A 17,410-nucleotide genomic window follows, 5' to 3' on the forward strand; every position below is an offset into this window, starting at 1 on the left:
AATCTGCCCACATTCCCTGGTTTGCAGTTGCTCTCCATCTTCAACGCCAGCGATGGCCTGTCGGGTCTCATTCTGTATCACTGCCTCCCTCTGCCCCGTTGAAGGACTCTTTGATTACATGGGGCCCATCCAGTTAATCCAAGACAATCTCCTTATTTTCAGGTCATCTGATTAGAAATTTCAGTGTCATCAGCAATCTCTGTTTCTTCTTGCCATGTAGCATAACCTACTCATGGGCTCCTGCTTACAACACGGACACCCTTGAGGGGGCCATTATCCTACCTGTCACAGGGAGAAGAGTAAATATTCAACACTCACCTGGCCCAGCAGACAGCCTTAGTCAAATAGTCTGACACTGGGTGGAGATTTCTGGTCCTTGTTCTGCCCGTCACTGTCTGTGACACTTTGTCTTCTTGTGTTTGTTTAGCCTTCTCATTCCTAGTGAGGGTGACAGTACAGATTGCGTCTGGTCAAAACAGGACGAGTTAAAGTTTTACTGTGATTTGTTTCTAACAATGATTTTATCATGTCTTGTTCTAGGAAGAAAAAATGAAAATGCCTGTAAAGGAGCTCCTAAAACCTGTTCGTTACTAGATAAATTTCCCGAGACGACAGGATGCCGAAGAGGACAGGTACCAAGCCTGTCTTCAGTCACGGGAAGGACACAGTTCGTTATTAGGAACAAGGGAGCGTTGACCTTTATGACGAAGTCATTACTGGCCCAACGAAGGCGTCTTTTTTCACTTTTTAACGAAACCTACTTTTTTGTGGTCCATGTCAGAATGGAGGGCAGGAAATGTTCAGTGTTAGCGCTTGGTAGAAAATGAGAGTCCTTATCAAAGCAGTAAGACAAGAACATAAATTCTGAGTCTTAACAAAGGTCCACATTCAAGTGGACATGAATTTTATCCTGTCACTTGAACTGAGCACTTCCTCTACCCCTCCATAAATGGATGACCGGTTTGTTCTGTTTTCTGCGCAGATCAAATACTCGGTCATGCACCCGGGAACGCACGTGTGGCCGCACACGGGGCCCACCAACTGCAGGCTCCGAATGCACTTGGGCTTGGTCATTCCCAAGAAAGGCTGCAAGATCCGCTGCGCCAACGAGACCAAGTATGTCTCCCCATCACTGTCCCTCTTACCGTCTCTGAGGCTGAGTGTTCATCACAAGCGATCTGTGTTCACTGGGCTTATTTCTCTTCCTTGTAACTGAAGGAGGCTGGGATGGGTGACATCCATCTGGAGTCGAGCCTGTGCCCATGTTTGTGTTTTCTGTTAGTCTAGAGGCACCCCTTATTCTAGGGCTGCCCTCCCTAATCATTCCTCCCCACTCCGCTCTCAACTCAGTGAAGAGCCTCCTCGCTTTTCTTTCTAGACGGGCAGACTTGCATTCAGAGTTAGCTATGTCATCCCGAGCCCTGCTTCTTGCTCTGCACCTTGAGTGGTTGGTTCCTCAATGCAAAGAGTCCCCCTTCCTGAAGAAAATACTTCGGTTTTTTGCTCGAAAGGAGGCAGTGTGGTGCAACAGAAACAGGCTGCCTGTTTCCAGCCCAGCTCAGGCACCTAATCCTGCATAACCTTGCCCAGTTCCTTAATCCACCGGAGTCTTCGCCTCCTTCCTTATAAAATTGGCACTGACGCTCTCTGCTTTTCAGGATTGTTGTAGGATTAAATGAAATAATGCACACACGGCACGGAGCCCACATCCTAGCGGCAATGGGACCTGGTGAATGTTAGGCCCTTCTCCCCTTGCCTTTCACTGTCCTAATCCGATTACTCCCTCCCCCGCCAAAAGGCCCTTCTTTTCACCCATCCGAAATAAACCTATTACTAAGATCCAGTGTCAGTTCCTAAAAAGGAGCCTCTTTTCAGACTTAATAGAATGTATATGGTGTATATTCTCCATAATCCTATTCTTTATCTACCATTGCTCTTTATCAATTAGCATATGTTCACCTACTTTCTACGAGCTGTAGGCTCAGAGACCAAGTTGTTGTCTTCTTGGGCATTTGTTATGGTCCTCAGTAGATGGAGGGGCTGTTCGTGAATCATTCGTTTGGTTATTGGCAGAGACCTGCCCACCCTGGACCGGGATGACAAAGATTCAAAGTTGAATCTGATGGGGGGGCCTTTCCCTGCCAGACATGGCTTATCAGGGACGTAGTACAGGCTCAGATGTTGTGAGTCGTAAGAGAGGCAGAGATAAAAATGCTACAGATTGGCCAATGGACAAGTAGCTCATTTGCTGCTGGGGTTTGAGAATCTTGACAGCAGTGATTTTTAAAGACAGGAAGGCTTGGAAATCTAAAGCTGGGAGGAAAGGGCATTGCAGGCTAAAAGAACAGGATCTGCAGAGGCACAGAAACCAGAAATTACGGGCACATGTGAAGAAGACGGAGTGATTTCTGCAACCAAGAGTGTAGATGCTGTCATGTAGGTAAACCGTTAAAACACGTTAAAATTTTCAAGAGTTGATTTGGGTGTACAGCCATTCACATCAGATAGTATCAGACAAAAGGGGGTTTGGAATGTGCCCGGACAGTAGGTGGAGGCAGGGTTTCCATAGAGAAAATGCTGAAGTGAAGCAAAGATTCAAAGCAAGTATTTGACTGGGTACAGTGTAAGTGGCTGCCTTGTTTGGGGGCAGCTTGTTGGCTGTTTGTGACTGGCTGCGCTTCACCTCACCTTCTCAGAGTCCAGGGCACTGACTGGCTTAGGCTTTGGTTGGCTGACATAGCTCTCCAGGACATTGGAGCCACCCCCTTGTTTACAGTCTTCAGCAGCACATGCAGAATTAGTCGGAAAGTGAACGAGTGGAATAGAAGTGCAATCATACAAGGCTTCAAATACCAGAGAGTGGGATCCGAGCTTTGTCGGGAAGATATTCTAGAAGCCATGGGGGAAAGTGTGGGGAAAACAGGAAGAACAGTTAACAGCTCATCACAGCAGCCCACCCAAGAAGAGCTGGCCTCGGGATGCTGGGAACAAAGGGAGCATAACAAGCAGGTGCGGGAGATATGAAGACTAACTCAAGTGAATCCCAAGGGCGCTGCAAGGGCGGGGAAGTTCAAAGTGACTTGGCGCTGTCCATTTTGGTCAGTAGGAGCCTGTTGATGCTTTAGCAAATACTCAGATCTTGGGGGGTGTGAGTCAAGTTCAGGGAAATGGATAGTGAGTTCCGTGTTTGTATGCATCTGATTTAAGTTGCTGTGGGAACACAGTCGTGGAAACATTCAGGAGGTGGCTGGATATAGCTGCCTGGAGCTCAGGAGAGAAGCCAGGTCTGGACATAAAGGTTCAAGGGACAGATTTAGCAGGAGGTTCTGGAGGAAGCTTGAGATGCTGTAAACACATCCACACGTAGAAGGCGGAAAGACAAAGGAGAACCATCAAGGAGACGGAGCAGCGGAGGCCAGAGCTGGCAGGACCAGGACAAGAATCAGAGATAGCTGAACAAGGAGTGGTTCCTCCCCAGATGGAATGGATCTTACCAAGCCTTTGGGAACTCCATTTGGGTCTTCAGGGTGTCCACCCAAGGGAAGAAGGGTGAGGACACGGTGGGGAACCCCGGGAATACGGAGAGAATGCTGGGGAACAAGATCAAATAACCATGGGCAGTGAGGATGGCAAGAGCACCAGGCCTGTTCCTTGAGTAGTGCCTCGTGCTTATAGACTTGTTTGTTGTCTCTGTCTCCATCTCTCCTTCCCTCCCCCTTCCTCCTCCTTTCATTTTTTTTTTTTCTTTAATTTCCAATCTGTCCTGCTTATAGATACTTTGGGAAAAATCACTAGACAAAAGTCAATTGAGAAATAGGTAGAGAGAAGGCCAGGCAGGCCCCGATCCTAGTCATCAGAGGCCGTGAGGCAATGGAAACCCAGGCTGAGGGCACCTCTGTGGCGGCAAGAAAGGGGAACAGGTGGGCAATGCTGGAGGCTTAAACAAGAAGCCAAGCAGGGCTCTCACCGCCAGCGCAACCATGGGACAGGGGTCCCTGAAGCACATGCATAGTGTGCCTCCCTCCCCCAGACTCCCAGCAAACACTCAGTGATGGCGCTTGACAAAGAAGGGGACTGCCAACCCCTCCCCTCAAACCGGAAGCCTGATTAGGTGAACTGTTTTCACCTACCAGAAGGAGCCCAAGCCCTGCCACTCACGTGGAGGGTGCGCTTGAGCAGGAAGGTTAACCCAGCAGCCCCTCCATTTCCACTGTACTAAAATACAAGCAACCTCACGTGACAGGAAGTTCCTGTTGATAACCATAACTTGCTGGTTGTGGATTTTGTGTGATTATTCATAAGGACTTTCCACCCACCTGCCAAGAGTTGGGCCAGGATGGTGGTTTTGTTTTGTTTTGTTTTTTGAATTTTTACCTTAGGAGATTCTCTGTGTCCTCCTTGGTCTTTTGATTCCTTCTTTGCCAATTTATTTTTTTTTAATAATTTTTTTAAATAATTTTTTTGTTATATTAGTCACCATAGGGTATATCATTAGTTTTTGATGTAGTGTACCATGATTCATTGTTTATGTATAACACCCAGTGCTCCATGCAATATGTGCCCTCCTTGATAATCATCACCAGGCTCACCCATCCCCCAACCCCTGCCCTCTGAAACCCTCAGTTTGTTTCCCCGAGCCCATAGTCTCTCATGGTTCGACTCCCCCTCTGCTTCCCCCCGCCTTCATTTTTCCCTTCCTCCTCCTAATGTCCTCCATGCTGTTCCTTACGTTCCACAAGTAAGTGAAACCACATAGTAACTGACCTTCTCTGCTTGACTTGCTGCACTTAGCATAATCCCCTCCAGTCCTATCCATCTCAGTGCAAAAGTTGGGTTTCATCCTTTCTGGTGGCTAAGTAATATTCCATCGTGAATATGGACCACATCTTTTTTACCCATTTTGCAGAGGATAAACACGTCTGGTTCTCTCGGCCCTGGAGATCCCATAAGCATCAGTGCCTTTTCTCCTCATCATGATCGCTGCTCCACCCCCTTCTCTGTGTCCCTTTTCTTGTTGTTTATATTGTGTTAAGTTCTCATCCTCAGTTAAGCCTTCACTCAAGGGTGATTGGGTCAGGTGAAGTACTTTATTACAAAAACAGTGTTTTTCCTAAGAGACATGGGTCCATTAAAGTACTCTGTAATGCTTACAGAGCTAGATATCTGAAGAGGAGACAGGCAGTTTCTAAACTCCAAAGACAGAAAGACCATATCAGGAAACCAGGAAATTTCATGCTGTTATTCTAGAAATACTATTAGTGTGGAAAGAGAAACACATACACCAAGAAATCAGGCTTCCTTGTGCTAGGCAACGGGAAGCAATTTTCAGAGCCTCTCCACTTTCGAAAGAGTAGTTTACTTGTAACAATTTGTGCTTTGCTGTTCTCAGGTATTAATAATCACATCACTGTTTCTCCGGGGCTGTGTGAGTCCTGCTAGCACCCGTGTTGTTTAAATAGTCCATCCCTGCGAAACATAGTGCAGCAATTTTTATCTGAAGATGAGCTTGCAGGAGGCAGCCTTTATCAATATAAATAAAATGATCATTTAAAATTCATAAATGCCCTCTGACTGTAAAACTGATGTGTGATGCACATTCCTTGTACATTATTTGTAAGACACAGAGAAGCATGACAGGAAAAAGCGAATATTATTTTTGATCTGGATACTCAGAGATATTGCCCACATGTTTCTCAGTACCTGCCTATGTATGATTCGTGAGGAGGAGGAGTAGGAACAAGGGAATGATAAAATGCGTGCTTGCTTGCGAAGTGGCTCCAAGGATACCATGCACATTAATTTATCAATCATCATGACTATCCTAAGGTATTATTAAAATTCCTATTTTACAGGGCGCCTGGATGGCTCAGTCAGTTAAGCGGCTGCCTTCGGCTCAGGTCATGATCCTGGAGTCCGGGGATCGAGTCCTATGTTGGGCTCCCAGCTCCGTGGAGTATCTGCTTCTCCCCCTGACCTTCTCCCCTCTCATGCTGTCTCTCACTCTCTCTCTGTCAAATAAATAAATAAAATCTTAAAAGAAAAGATTTTATTTATTTATTTGACAGAGAGAGAGCGGAGCAATCACAAGTAGGCAGAGAGGCAGGCAGAGAATGGGGGGTAAGCAGGCTCCTCACTCAGCAGAGAGCCCAATGTGGGCTCGATCCCAGGACCCTGAGATGATGACCCGAGCCTTTCCATATCTATTCTGGGCTTTGGGGGTTTTGGTGAGGGTGGTTACAAAATTAAGATCGCCCTGTTCTTAAAAGGTGAATGCTGGTTTTCATTCCAGATAGCAAGGTATCAAGCAGAGAAAGTAGCTGGAGAGTCTCGACTTTGGGCCATTTGTGTCGCCCCTGACAGGCCGTGCTTGGCAGTCTGTCAAATGAGCTCATTTATGACCTGGATCCAAAGCTGAATGAACTTGAGCCAGTGGATAAACATGCCACTGGCAAGTGGCAGCTAATTTTTACCCTCACGGCATGGCCAAGTGGTTTGAGCTTTGGACGATCCCAGACAGGAATTCTTTGTACTGACTCTCCCAGAGGGCATCTAGGATGTGCTAGAACCAGGCTGCAGGGAAAAAAATGAGTCTCCATGTGGCTCTCCTAGAGACCCAGCATTATTGCCTACAAATGGCCAGCCTAAAATACTAGACAAGACCAATACACACCAGCTAAGTGGGCGTCAGCATTCGTGTCAGCATTGCAAATTGGCAAGAAGCCATTTAGTTCCCCTCTCCATGGCCCTCTACCATAACACACTTCAAGTAGTTTATAGCATTTTTTTTTCACTAATCTCTCAAGTTTCTAATTAGGAAGATCCAGGGAAAGGCCCACTAAAATATTAACAGTAAGAGAAAGACTTAATTTTTTAGAGCCACCATGAGTTGTTCATAGGCAACATTTGTTTGGTTTTTATAAAGTATCCAAAAAAATCAAGTCTTAAGATTTTTCCCGGAATCCTAGCTCTTCTGTTTCACAAAACAGAACGATCTTCCATCTTAACCATAACGTGACCATTCAAGTGTGCCCATCTGGGGTTGCAGGTCGAGTATGGCCTTTTAACCAGATAGCTTTCCAGAAGGTTTGTTACTGAATAGGTAATGTTTTGCCCTCTTTCTTCCTTTCCTTGAGCAACTTGGTGAATTAAAAACATCAGAGGAGTCTTCCTAATCCCCGTTCTGGTTGGCACAGTGTGTTGACAGCATTCGTCCACACACATACCCAGCGACACCCCCACAGGAAATGGCGGGTCCCACACGGAATACGAATCCTGTATATTTTGTCTGTTGAACTGATCGTTGAGAAATTGGAAAGTTGGAATCCATTTTGCGATGGCAATATGAAATGATGTGGTGGTTCCTGGGCCAGCCCTCCAAATCTTTTACCTCACGATCTTTATACAACTTGCATAACCTGTCTGAGCCTTCATTTTGTCTGTGAGATGGGAAAAGAATCAAAGCATATCTTTCTATGGCTTTGAGTTTCAAAGCAATCCATAGGGATGCCCTCAGGACTGTATTTACGGAGTACTACGTGCCGGGTGCACTCAGCATACTTGTCTTATACTGTCCTATTGTTTGGTTGCTGCAGAAATTGGGACTTTTGTCCCTTACATTCCAGGGAGTGAGACCAAGCCCTCTTCCACCATTGGAAAAGGTTCATATAACCTGGAGTGAGCACTCTGACAGGGAGGGGGTGGAGCTCTAAGGAGTCAGGGGACAAGATAGGAAACCAGGGGTGTGCAGAGCCCGAGCTGGTGCAGGGACGGTACAGGTACAGTTGGAGACTGTGGTTTGATGAGCATGGGGCCCGGAGGAGTGCCGGAGAAAGGGGGGCCAGCAGTAAGCACAGCTGATAGCTCCACCCCACCAATTCCTGCATCTCTCCTCTTCCTCTCTGTGCCCCTACCCTGGAACTAGAGGTACTTGGGGAGTGGGCAGTGGCATCCCTTCTGAGGTCCTATGAGTTTTCTTCTGCCTTTTCTCTTTCTTTGTCCTTTTTTTGACTTTATCAGCTATGAGACAGAACCTTCTGCTACTGTTTGAGCTGGGACCCAAGATGGGGAAGCCACAGAGGCAGTCACAGGGTGGGCAGGAGGGCATAATCTGGAATCCCCAGGCCTCTGTGGAGAGGAGAGAAGCCCCATGGCAGCCTGGTGGGGGCTCTTCCGTGAGGGGCTGGGAGATAATGCTATAGGTCCATACGTACACAATCTGTTGGGAAGAGGGCCTCTTAGTGAAGTTAGCCATCTTTTATTGGAATTCATATTTTGACATTAAATAAAATAGCAAATACTAAACCCATTTCTCAGATGAAAGCTTGTTGAGTATATCCTGTGAAATGTAATATGAAGACTAAAGCCCCAACCTATAGCTTAGCTCAGAGAATTAAAGAGAATTTTAGAGCTGAAAGGAGCCTTAGATGCCATCTTATCCACCTCTGTCATTGCACAGATGGGGAATCTGAGGCCCCTACTTGAAGTGCTTTATCACATGGCTACCTGCAGCTGTCAGAACGAGAACACAGGTGCCATAGACTCCAGAAAAGTGCTTTGTTCCAGATAGATAGATAGAGAATGTGTGTGCGAATGTTTCTGTCTGAATGTGTTAGGTAGAAAGAGAGAAGAGTTTTACGTTCCAATTCTAGGAGGTGCCAGGATTTCTAATGCAGTCAGAACTGAGAGATTTCAGTAGATCAGAATTAATAAGCACTGTGTTAAGTAGCCTCATTCCTTAGCTCTTTGACCCTTTTCTGTATTCTACTCAGCTTTTTCAATGCCTCACAGGCCACCTCACCACAGCAGCTCCCAGCACACAGAATATCCCCTTGTCTTGATCTAAACCTCGATCTAGATCTTGAGTCAAAGTTTGGGCTCTGATGAAGCAAAGCTAGCGACTTTCTGCTTCTTTCACAGAATCACGGTATCAGGCAGACATCCAAACTTGCTTCCATATGATTCCTTTGCAGGAAACTTAGAACCATGTCCCTTGCCTACCTCAGAACATTTTAGCAAAGATCCCTGAGATATGACCAATAAAGTTTTTAGGTGGAAGACTCTGTAAGCACCTAGTAGCATTATTAATGTTGATGACAATTCTGTGACACAGTTCTGGTTGTTAGGTTCTACTGCCACCAGTCTATCGGGATCGTTAACTACAACTTGAGAAATTGAGAAATCCTATGATATCACTTTGTCTTTGGCCAGATAGTCTCGTATCCTTTGCAAACCAGGGAGAGGCATTCTTCTTGTAGTGGTAAGAAACTCTGAAGGCCGGAGGAGGTAGCTTTCTGGGGAGAAGGTACAGTATCCCCGCTCCAGTCCTGCTTTTCTGAATCCTCAGAGAAGGGCCATGGGAGCACTGTCAGGAAGCTCAAAGGCAACTCTGAGAAATCTTTTCTTCAGAGGGAGCTTTTCATGTCATACTTTGAGTATAATTTAATCTCATGTGGTAGAGCTTTGCTCACAAAGCCAGTGGCCTGAATACTGTTTCTTGGCCTCGCAAGGATTAGTCTTTTTGATTTGGAAGAGAACTAAAGACCTTTGACTTCTTTAGCTCTATCTTGTTTGGTGGAAAGCCCTCTCTCTCTTCTTAACCCCAGTCACTCAGCCTGCATGTTGCTTGGATGAGGTTTTATTGTTCTTTGCTTTGAGTTTAATGAGGGCTGCACTTTTTGTCACTTTAACTCTCAGTAAGTGATGGAAAGACAGTAGTTTTGAAGTATTCAAAAGGAATCTACATTAAATGATTGGGTATCTTTGCTGTTTTCTGGGAAAATGTAGGAAAGAAAATGGAAGGGCAAATAGAAGATAATGGGACATGCTTCCCCATGAGTTTGATGGCTCTAAAAGAATCCAACTCTCTGGAATACCTCCTAGATTTTTTTGTTTAAAAAGAAAAAAAAAGTGGTTTGGGGGTACCTGGGTGGCTCAGTCGGTTGGGCGTCTGATCTTCATTTCAGCTGAGGTCATGATTTCAGGGCCCTGAAATTGAGCCCTGCATCAGGCTCCACACTCAGTGCAGAGTCCCCTTATCCCTCTCCTTCTTCTCCTCCTCCATTCTCTCTCTCTCTTTCTCTCTCATAATTAAAATCTTTTAAAAAATTGTTTCATCAGGGCATTTGGCTTTCTTACACTTATCAGAATCTAGTGAAAAAATAAAATTTTGCACACCCTAGAATTTTCTTTGGGTCTTTATATTACTTCCTATATTTTAAGTAGATTCTGGAGTCTCTGCCACTCAGAAAACCACTTGAGAACCACTTGTCATTGCAGTCCAAGTGTATACTGCAAATTCTGTGGAAGATTTTTGATATCTCACCCACCCCCTTGCAAGATTTTCAGTCTTCTCAAATGAAGGCAAATCCATAGTGCATGAAGCCAAGGTTTTTTTTTTTTTTTAAGATTTTGTATATTTATGTCAGAGAGAGCAAAAAGTGAGAGAGAACAGAGGGAGAGGCAGACTCCCGGCTGAGCAGAGAGCCAGATGCAGGGCTCAATCCTAGGACCCTGAGATCATGACCTGAGCAGAAGGCAGACATTTAACCACTGAGCCACCCAGGCGCCCCACCAAGGTTATTTTTGATAACATTATACCACCCCCATGCATTATCACCTCTTTCATCTTTTCCCAATTTCTTCCTGTATTTTCCTTCCTCCTTTGTTCTATGTTCTCTACCGTTAATTGAGTATTTTCTATGTGCTGGTCATATGCTAATCCTCACATCAGCTATGCTGATAAAAACACAAAGGCTCATGGATGCCAAGCAACTTGCCCCAGGTCACGTTAGTAGTAAATGGCAGAGCTCAGAGATTTAAATCCACTTCCCTTCAGGGCCATAACTTCTCCGTTGTACTCTGCTGTTTCTCTCCCCTTCTACCACATGCTCCGCTTTGCCTTTTCCTTTTTTTTCTTTCCTATTTCATTTGTGGTGAAACACACAGAATGTAACGTTTACTGCCCTATTTCTAATGTACACACAGTTCAGTGGTGTTACATACGATCATATCATGCTGCCATCGCTGGCCCCTGTCCTTTCACAGGACTCTTCATCTCACTGAAGCCCCATGCACTCTAAACCACAACTCGCCATTGTTCTTTCTATCTGTATGAATTTGGCTACTCTGGATACCGTCTCTGAGTGGAATCACATAATATTTGTTCTTGTATGAGCGCTTTATTTTACATAGCAAAAGATCACAGTATCCATGTTGTAGCATTGTCTGGATTTCCTTTTTATGGAGGCCAGAATAATATTCCATTGTATGCATATCCCACATTTTGCTTACCCATTCATTCATCAGTAGACCCTTGGGTTGCTTCCACCTTTTGGCTACAGTGAGTATAGCTGCTGTGCACATGGGTGTCCTGCCTTTCCCTCTTGAAAGCGCCCCTCCCTTATTTTTTGCCTATATTTAGGCTTGTCCATGGTACCCATAGACATTGCATAGTTCCGCCAATAACTCCAAGACGTAGAAAATCCCCTCCAAACTCTATAAGCTGTGAGTCATTTCATTTCTTTTTTCTTTTCATTTTTTTTCTCTTTTTAACTTTGCCCTTTTTTTCCAAGTTGGTTTTTGCATTGTAATAATACATACTCTGTCATTTGTATCTGTGTCTCTATATTTCTTGGTTACATTTGGATGGAACTCCAGTAGAACCCTTTGGTCCTTAACTTACAGAAGAGCAAATTAACTCTTCATACAGAAGAGTTAAGCAGCCCCTGTTTATTGAATGCAACTATCAGGCTAGGCATGTGGGACAGCGTGTAGAGTGGGTCAGTAACTGACATGGAGGTTCTCAATTCGAAGGAACTCGTAACTTGCAAATATTCATTACTTTATCATTTACTTTAAATAACTTAGAAATGCTGTTGTCAGATTAATGCAATATGTCTGGGACAAATTTGCCTCTCACCTCCTATCACCACGCCACCATTTGGCAATGACTGGAGACAGTTTTTGTTCTCGTGATTTGGTGGGAGAACACAAGCTACTGGCTTCTAGTGTGTAGAGGCTAGAGCTGCTGCCAAACATACACAGAGCACAGGATGACCCCCAACAGCCGATTATCTGATCCCAGATGTCCCTAGTGCCAAGGCTGAGAAACTCTGCAGTATGACATATTACCTAATTTACTATTGATTAATCCCCTAGTAATGAGCATAAAAAAGACACAAATATTATTTCTGAAGGCAGATTTCCTTATGATAATGCAGTAACTTGAAATCAAGCTAGCATTTTCCATCCTATAATTTTAATTATTTGCTAATGCCTGACATAAAATTCCAAATGCCTGAGTGGAATTTGGGTATCTAAAGAAAGTTTCCTGGTAAAAACTTCATCTTAAAGACAGAACTCAGCATGTACCATATTGGCATTAATGTCTGTTTTAACAATAGGAGAACAGTAGCACCAGCAATAAACTTTCTTTAGATTAGAAAGGCACTGTGTAATTGCCCCTGCACATTTCTCTCTTGACTGCTTTATTTAGACGAGCACAATATTTAGGTCTTAGCTCCTATGCATATATCTTACGACATAATGCTGGAGGCCCTGAAGGATGTTTCTCGTGGCTTTGACTTAAAATATTCCAAAGATAACCCACTTGCACTGCAGGTGACATTCAGAATAGAAACAAAATTCATTCCCAATCTGCCCTTCCATAAAATGGAACTTTCTTTTATAAAATGGAAGGCCAACAAATGGAAGGGGTTGAGCAAATCTCTTGGAGATGCGATGGCCCCATGCCAGGGAGCATACAAGGCACTGAGAAGCCTGAGCCCAGGTGCTACCCACAGGTCTAGACCACTCTCTGGAAGGCCAGGGAGGATAGCATGCAGTCACTGACCAGGAAGTCCCCTTGGGCACGAGCAGCCCTGGCACACCTTTGCCTGCTTGCCTGCCTCAACAAGCCTCACCTAGGCTTGGACTGAGAATAATGGCAGGGCCTGTGATAAGGTGACAATGATAAGTCTTCCCTTATCATGAGTGGCCTGCCCTTTGCACACTCTCAGGGATGGGCTTTGAAAACGATATTCATGGTAAAGATCCTGAAATTCTTTCCTGATCACCAAGGGAAGAATCAATCTTGGCTCCGTGTTCCAATTTCCTGGTCAGATCCCACAGGTTACCGTGAAAGTGCCCATCTCCACATATCCAGGGACTGATCCTCAGACCTCTGAATTCGTGTTTTTCTGTTCCAGGACATGGGAAGAAGGCAAGGTGCTCATCTTTGATGACTCTTTCGAGCACGAGGTGTGGCAGGACGCCGCATCTTTCCGACTGATCTTCATCGTGGATGTGTGGCACCCAGAGCTGACACCCCAGCAGAGACACAGCCTTCCTGCGATTTAGCATGTCGTGCAGGCTTGGGACACACTGGAGAGAGGCTGCCTGCTGGCTCTCTCTTCTTGGGTGTGGGGACAGAGGTTCCAAGTTTGAGGGCCTATCATTCTCTTGATGGGCAGCTCTCCCAATTCTAAGGCTCCTCCTAGGGTTAGAAGACACTAAATGGAATATTTTGCCTTGCTGCAGTTCACGTTGAAAGCCCCTCGCTGTCCTTCATCCCACGACAGCACCCATCATCTGATGCCGTATTTGCGGTGAAGACGTGAGAGCTTCAGCCTTGTCAGCCAAAGATATTTTTCCCCCTTTGAAGAGGCCTCTGTCAGTGTACAATGAGAATTCGTGTAGAAACTGTGAATGGATCACTTCAGTTTGTAATTTTTCTATGCAATTATATTTTTCTAGGGTATCTAGGCCATGTTTTTCATCATGTACCACTACTTTTTTGTTGAGTTTAATAATAAGCTGTGTAAATGCTTTACTTCTAGCTGGCTTAATGGTGACTTCCCTCTTGAACTCAGAATTCCCTCTTTTAATTCTGTTTAGTAAAAGACACTCATAAAGAAGCAATTTTATTTTCCTAATACAAAGGGGAAAGATGTAATTACGCTGATGTCTGTGAACTGTACTGCTTCCCACCCACTGGGTCTGTTTGCTTTCTTATCTTCATTGAGAGCCATTGTCTTAATGTCTCTCCTAGCCATGCAAATGGTGGAGATGCTGTCTTTCTAAGAGGAGCTTTTCACACTGAAACAGGACACAGAGTCATTTTATATTGAGTCACAAAAGTGTCACCAGTACATTTTTTTAATGCCAAGAATTAGAACTGAAGAAAAAAAAAAGTAACATTACTCAAAGTAAAAATTTTCTCTCGGGATGAGGCAGACAGGCAGCTGCCAGGTCATCTGGCTCCTTGGGCTCTTTGGCATCTGAGACAGGCCCCGAATCCAGAGTCTCTTTGCCTGTTGTAAATCCCTGTACATGGATTCCCATCACAGTTTTATAAAAATACGAAGGATGGCAGAGCGGAAGCCCAAGAATGCCAGGATCTTGGTCCTGGGTTCAGGATCACCTTCTTCTCTGAAAGAGTTCGAAAGACTCTTCTCTTTCCCTGGCTTGAGAAACTTCTGCCATTTAAATAGAGCTTAGAAGTAGCAGTTGTTATCCACAGGTTAGCTCTAATCTTACCCACAGCATAGAAACAACTGTTGGAAAAATGGGCTTGCCTACTTATTCCAAAAATGATCAAATTATTAATTTAGAAGGACATTAATGTATTAAATATTTCATGTTTCCAATCAAACTAGACATGTTACATATATGAATGTAAGGATGCTCGTGCACCTGAATTTTAAGCCAATATGAACAAACATGCTGAAGAAATGACAGGTTATCAGATTTCATTCATCGGTAGAAAAAACACTTGTGCTTCCTTTCCATCTAAAGACAAGGAGGATGACTTATCTCTTTTAAAAAGAGTTCTTTACCACTGAAATGTACCCTTTTTGCTTGACATTAGCTTCCAGGTAGAAGGGTTTGCAAAATATTTGTCCTGTTCCCTTCTGTTTTGCCAAAAACAGTCCCACTCAAATAGATGAAGAAGCATGTGAGGAAAGTCTCCAAATTAATGACCACAGTCCAGAAGAAAAACCAAGCTCTTGAAAAATCAAAAGGAGTTTTGTCCTTCAGTATTTATTGAACAGAAGAAATGACTGACAAAGGACAATACAATCCAATGCTCATGTAATAACATTCATGTCACTTCTTGAATTTGGTTCTCGGATGTATATTGCATACACATAAAGAAATTTAAAGTATATGTTGTCAGTGTTAAATCATCATCTTACATTCATTTAATGAAGTCATGGCATAGAGTAAAAACTAGCTCTTAACTTAATAATTATAATATGGTATTTAAAATCAGGTCACTACAGTAGGATTCTCTATATTGCCAATTGAAAAGCCAAAATTATTACTGTTGCGAAGTGTTGGCAATAATCGATTCCGGTAGCATTTTAAATACTTGGATCCCACAACTGTTTTATAAACCCAGTCATAACATGGATTTTCTAATTCACTTTAATTCTTTATCTTTCTTCTCTATGGAATTCCGTATGGAATATAAGAAAAGTGTTTCAGTCACTGCATGGGTAGAGTTATCTCAGTGTTACTGTTTTGTTATTTGAAATGTCTACACAAAACGAATGGGTTTTATGTATACCATGATCCAGTTGGTCAAGAAATATTTATAATTCTATTTCAATTTTATTTCAAGGGTAGAGTACAAAAATTACATCTCTTATTCTCCTCTGCCAGTAGAAAACAAATTAAAACACTAGATTCATTGAGAAAGAGATGTAATAAATGGTTAAGATTAGTAATAATAATATCTACCGAGGTTGATTATGGCCAGTTGAATCACCTCTTTGCTTTGAATTTTAAGTTCATCCTCTCAAGTCCTTAAAACATAAAATCATATTTTTCTGCCCAACTAAAATATCTTTCAACTAAAATATCTTTTATTTGATACTGAGCACCAACTGGTCATGCTGACTAATGCTCATGTCATGTGGATGGCTGGGAAGATACGAGATGCCTTAAACACAAACGGGTTTTGGGAAACGTGGCACGAGTAAGGATATCCTATCCTGTGTTACCTGTTTATCTCTATTTAATTTCCTTGGAATGGATAGTTGGGGACTCCCATTTCTAAGGAGAATAGACAAAGAAATAAAATGATCTTTGGCATTTTATCCCGCATTCCTAATCTTCTCTTATTGTCAGTACTTGCATATTTAGCCATCATTAAGGGTCTTCCTCCATGATTGGTACCTACCCTCTCAGCAACAGCCAGCTCCGGTCTCCATACCTTTAACTGGTTGGGGGAGGGTGGGGAGGGAGTGGGGGGCATTAAATGCTTTTGTAGCACTTTTCTTGCCTGTAGTGACCCAAGTGCGGTAATTTGAATGAATCCATTAATCACTTACATGTGTTTTCGATGAATCCCCACCCCTCCCTCCACAATCTCATGTTGCCTGTAGAAAGTCACGTTATTAAGATGAAATAATCGTATTTCAGGTTGTGTGTGTCTTTTTTTTAAGCCAGATCATGGTAATCAGCTGGTGGCCTGACAAGAGATGTGACATCAAAATTGTTCTTGCAGGTTCTCAAAATAAGCAAACTCTGTGAAGAACGAGACCTACAAGGACATGCCCTTGGACTGAACAATCTGATGCTGGTGATGAGGTCAAAGAAAATAATTCACTAAGAATGGAAATGACTTGAGATACTACTGTCTTGGGGCTTTGCACTACGTTGAGCTTGACAGTTGGGTCTGCACAGTTTCCTTCTCATATATCTACTTGGAAATGCACTTAATCTTAAGTCACAAAACTGAGAGTGAGTCTCTGTGGTACCTCAGAAAAATCCTGGCACTAATGTGGTGTATGCATCAAATTTAGTTTTCTTTTTTGCAGTTCATTTAATACCATAAATACGGGGGAGGGGGAATCGTGTTGACATAACTGCCTTGCTTCACCTCCAGTCCCCTCACCAAAAAGAAAAAAAAGAAAAAATCTCTCAAGTCTTTGTTCAACTTTGGCTGCTCAGACCAATGGCTGGTGACAGTCATCACTAGGTGGCGGGAGTGGAGGGCCTTGTGTCAAGCGGAACACACGTGTCCCTGTGGGTCAGTTGCACACACGCGCTTCCTGGGTGGCTGATCCACTGCAGGCTGGCGATCTGCGAGAGCATGGGGTGACTCAGGGTTCAGTCCAGAGCCAGGAGGGGCTGAGTGTTGTCATTCTCTCCCTTCTCCTCATGTTTCAGGGTCCCAGCTTCTACCACGGACTGAGATCTAATAAATAGGAAGGAGAAAATTCAATTACAGACAATTCACGGTGGCAACAATGTTGGAATCTTGGACAACATTCAGATTTTATGCTCCCCTTAAGAATCAAAACACTCAAAATAACTATATAATTTTCCTCCTTTTGGTATCTCTCTTTTTCTTTTTTTTTTTTTTTTTTTTGCCTTTTATGGGAAGAGGCATCTGAGAATTTTC

General features: G+C 43.7%; 2 protein-coding genes across 4 annotated transcripts in view; one reads left to right on the forward strand and one right to left on the reverse strand.

Annotated features, from left to right (window-relative positions):
• The window catches only part of ASPH (aspartate beta-hydroxylase), a 224,029-nt gene extending 207,929 nt beyond the window's left edge, over window positions 1-16,100 (forward strand). For all 3 annotated transcript variants that reach the window (XM_082719000.1, XM_082719001.1, XM_082719002.1), the window contains 3 exons: window positions 541-632; window positions 983-1,116; window positions 13,206-16,100. In XM_082719000.1, the coding sequence (XP_082575126.1) occupies window positions 541-632; window positions 983-1,116; window positions 13,206-13,356 (377 nt within the window). In that variant the 3' untranslated portion in view covers window positions 13,357-16,100. The remainder of the gene's footprint in view (window positions 1-540; window positions 633-982; window positions 1,117-13,205) is intronic.
• CLVS1 (clavesin 1) overlaps window positions 14,867-17,410 on the reverse strand; it is a 181,937-nt gene continuing 179,393 nt past the window's right edge. The window contains exon 6 of the mRNA XM_082719003.1: window positions 14,867-17,203. Coding sequence (XP_082575129.1) covers window positions 17,116-17,203 — 88 coding nt within the window. The 3' untranslated portion in view covers window positions 14,867-17,115. The remainder of the gene's footprint in view (window positions 17,204-17,410) is intronic.

This window comes from Mustela nivalis (genome assembly GCF_964662115.1).
Source record: "Mustela nivalis genome assembly, chromosome: 2".
NCBI classification, from domain to species: domain Eukaryota; kingdom Metazoa; phylum Chordata; class Mammalia; order Carnivora; family Mustelidae; genus Mustela; species Mustela nivalis.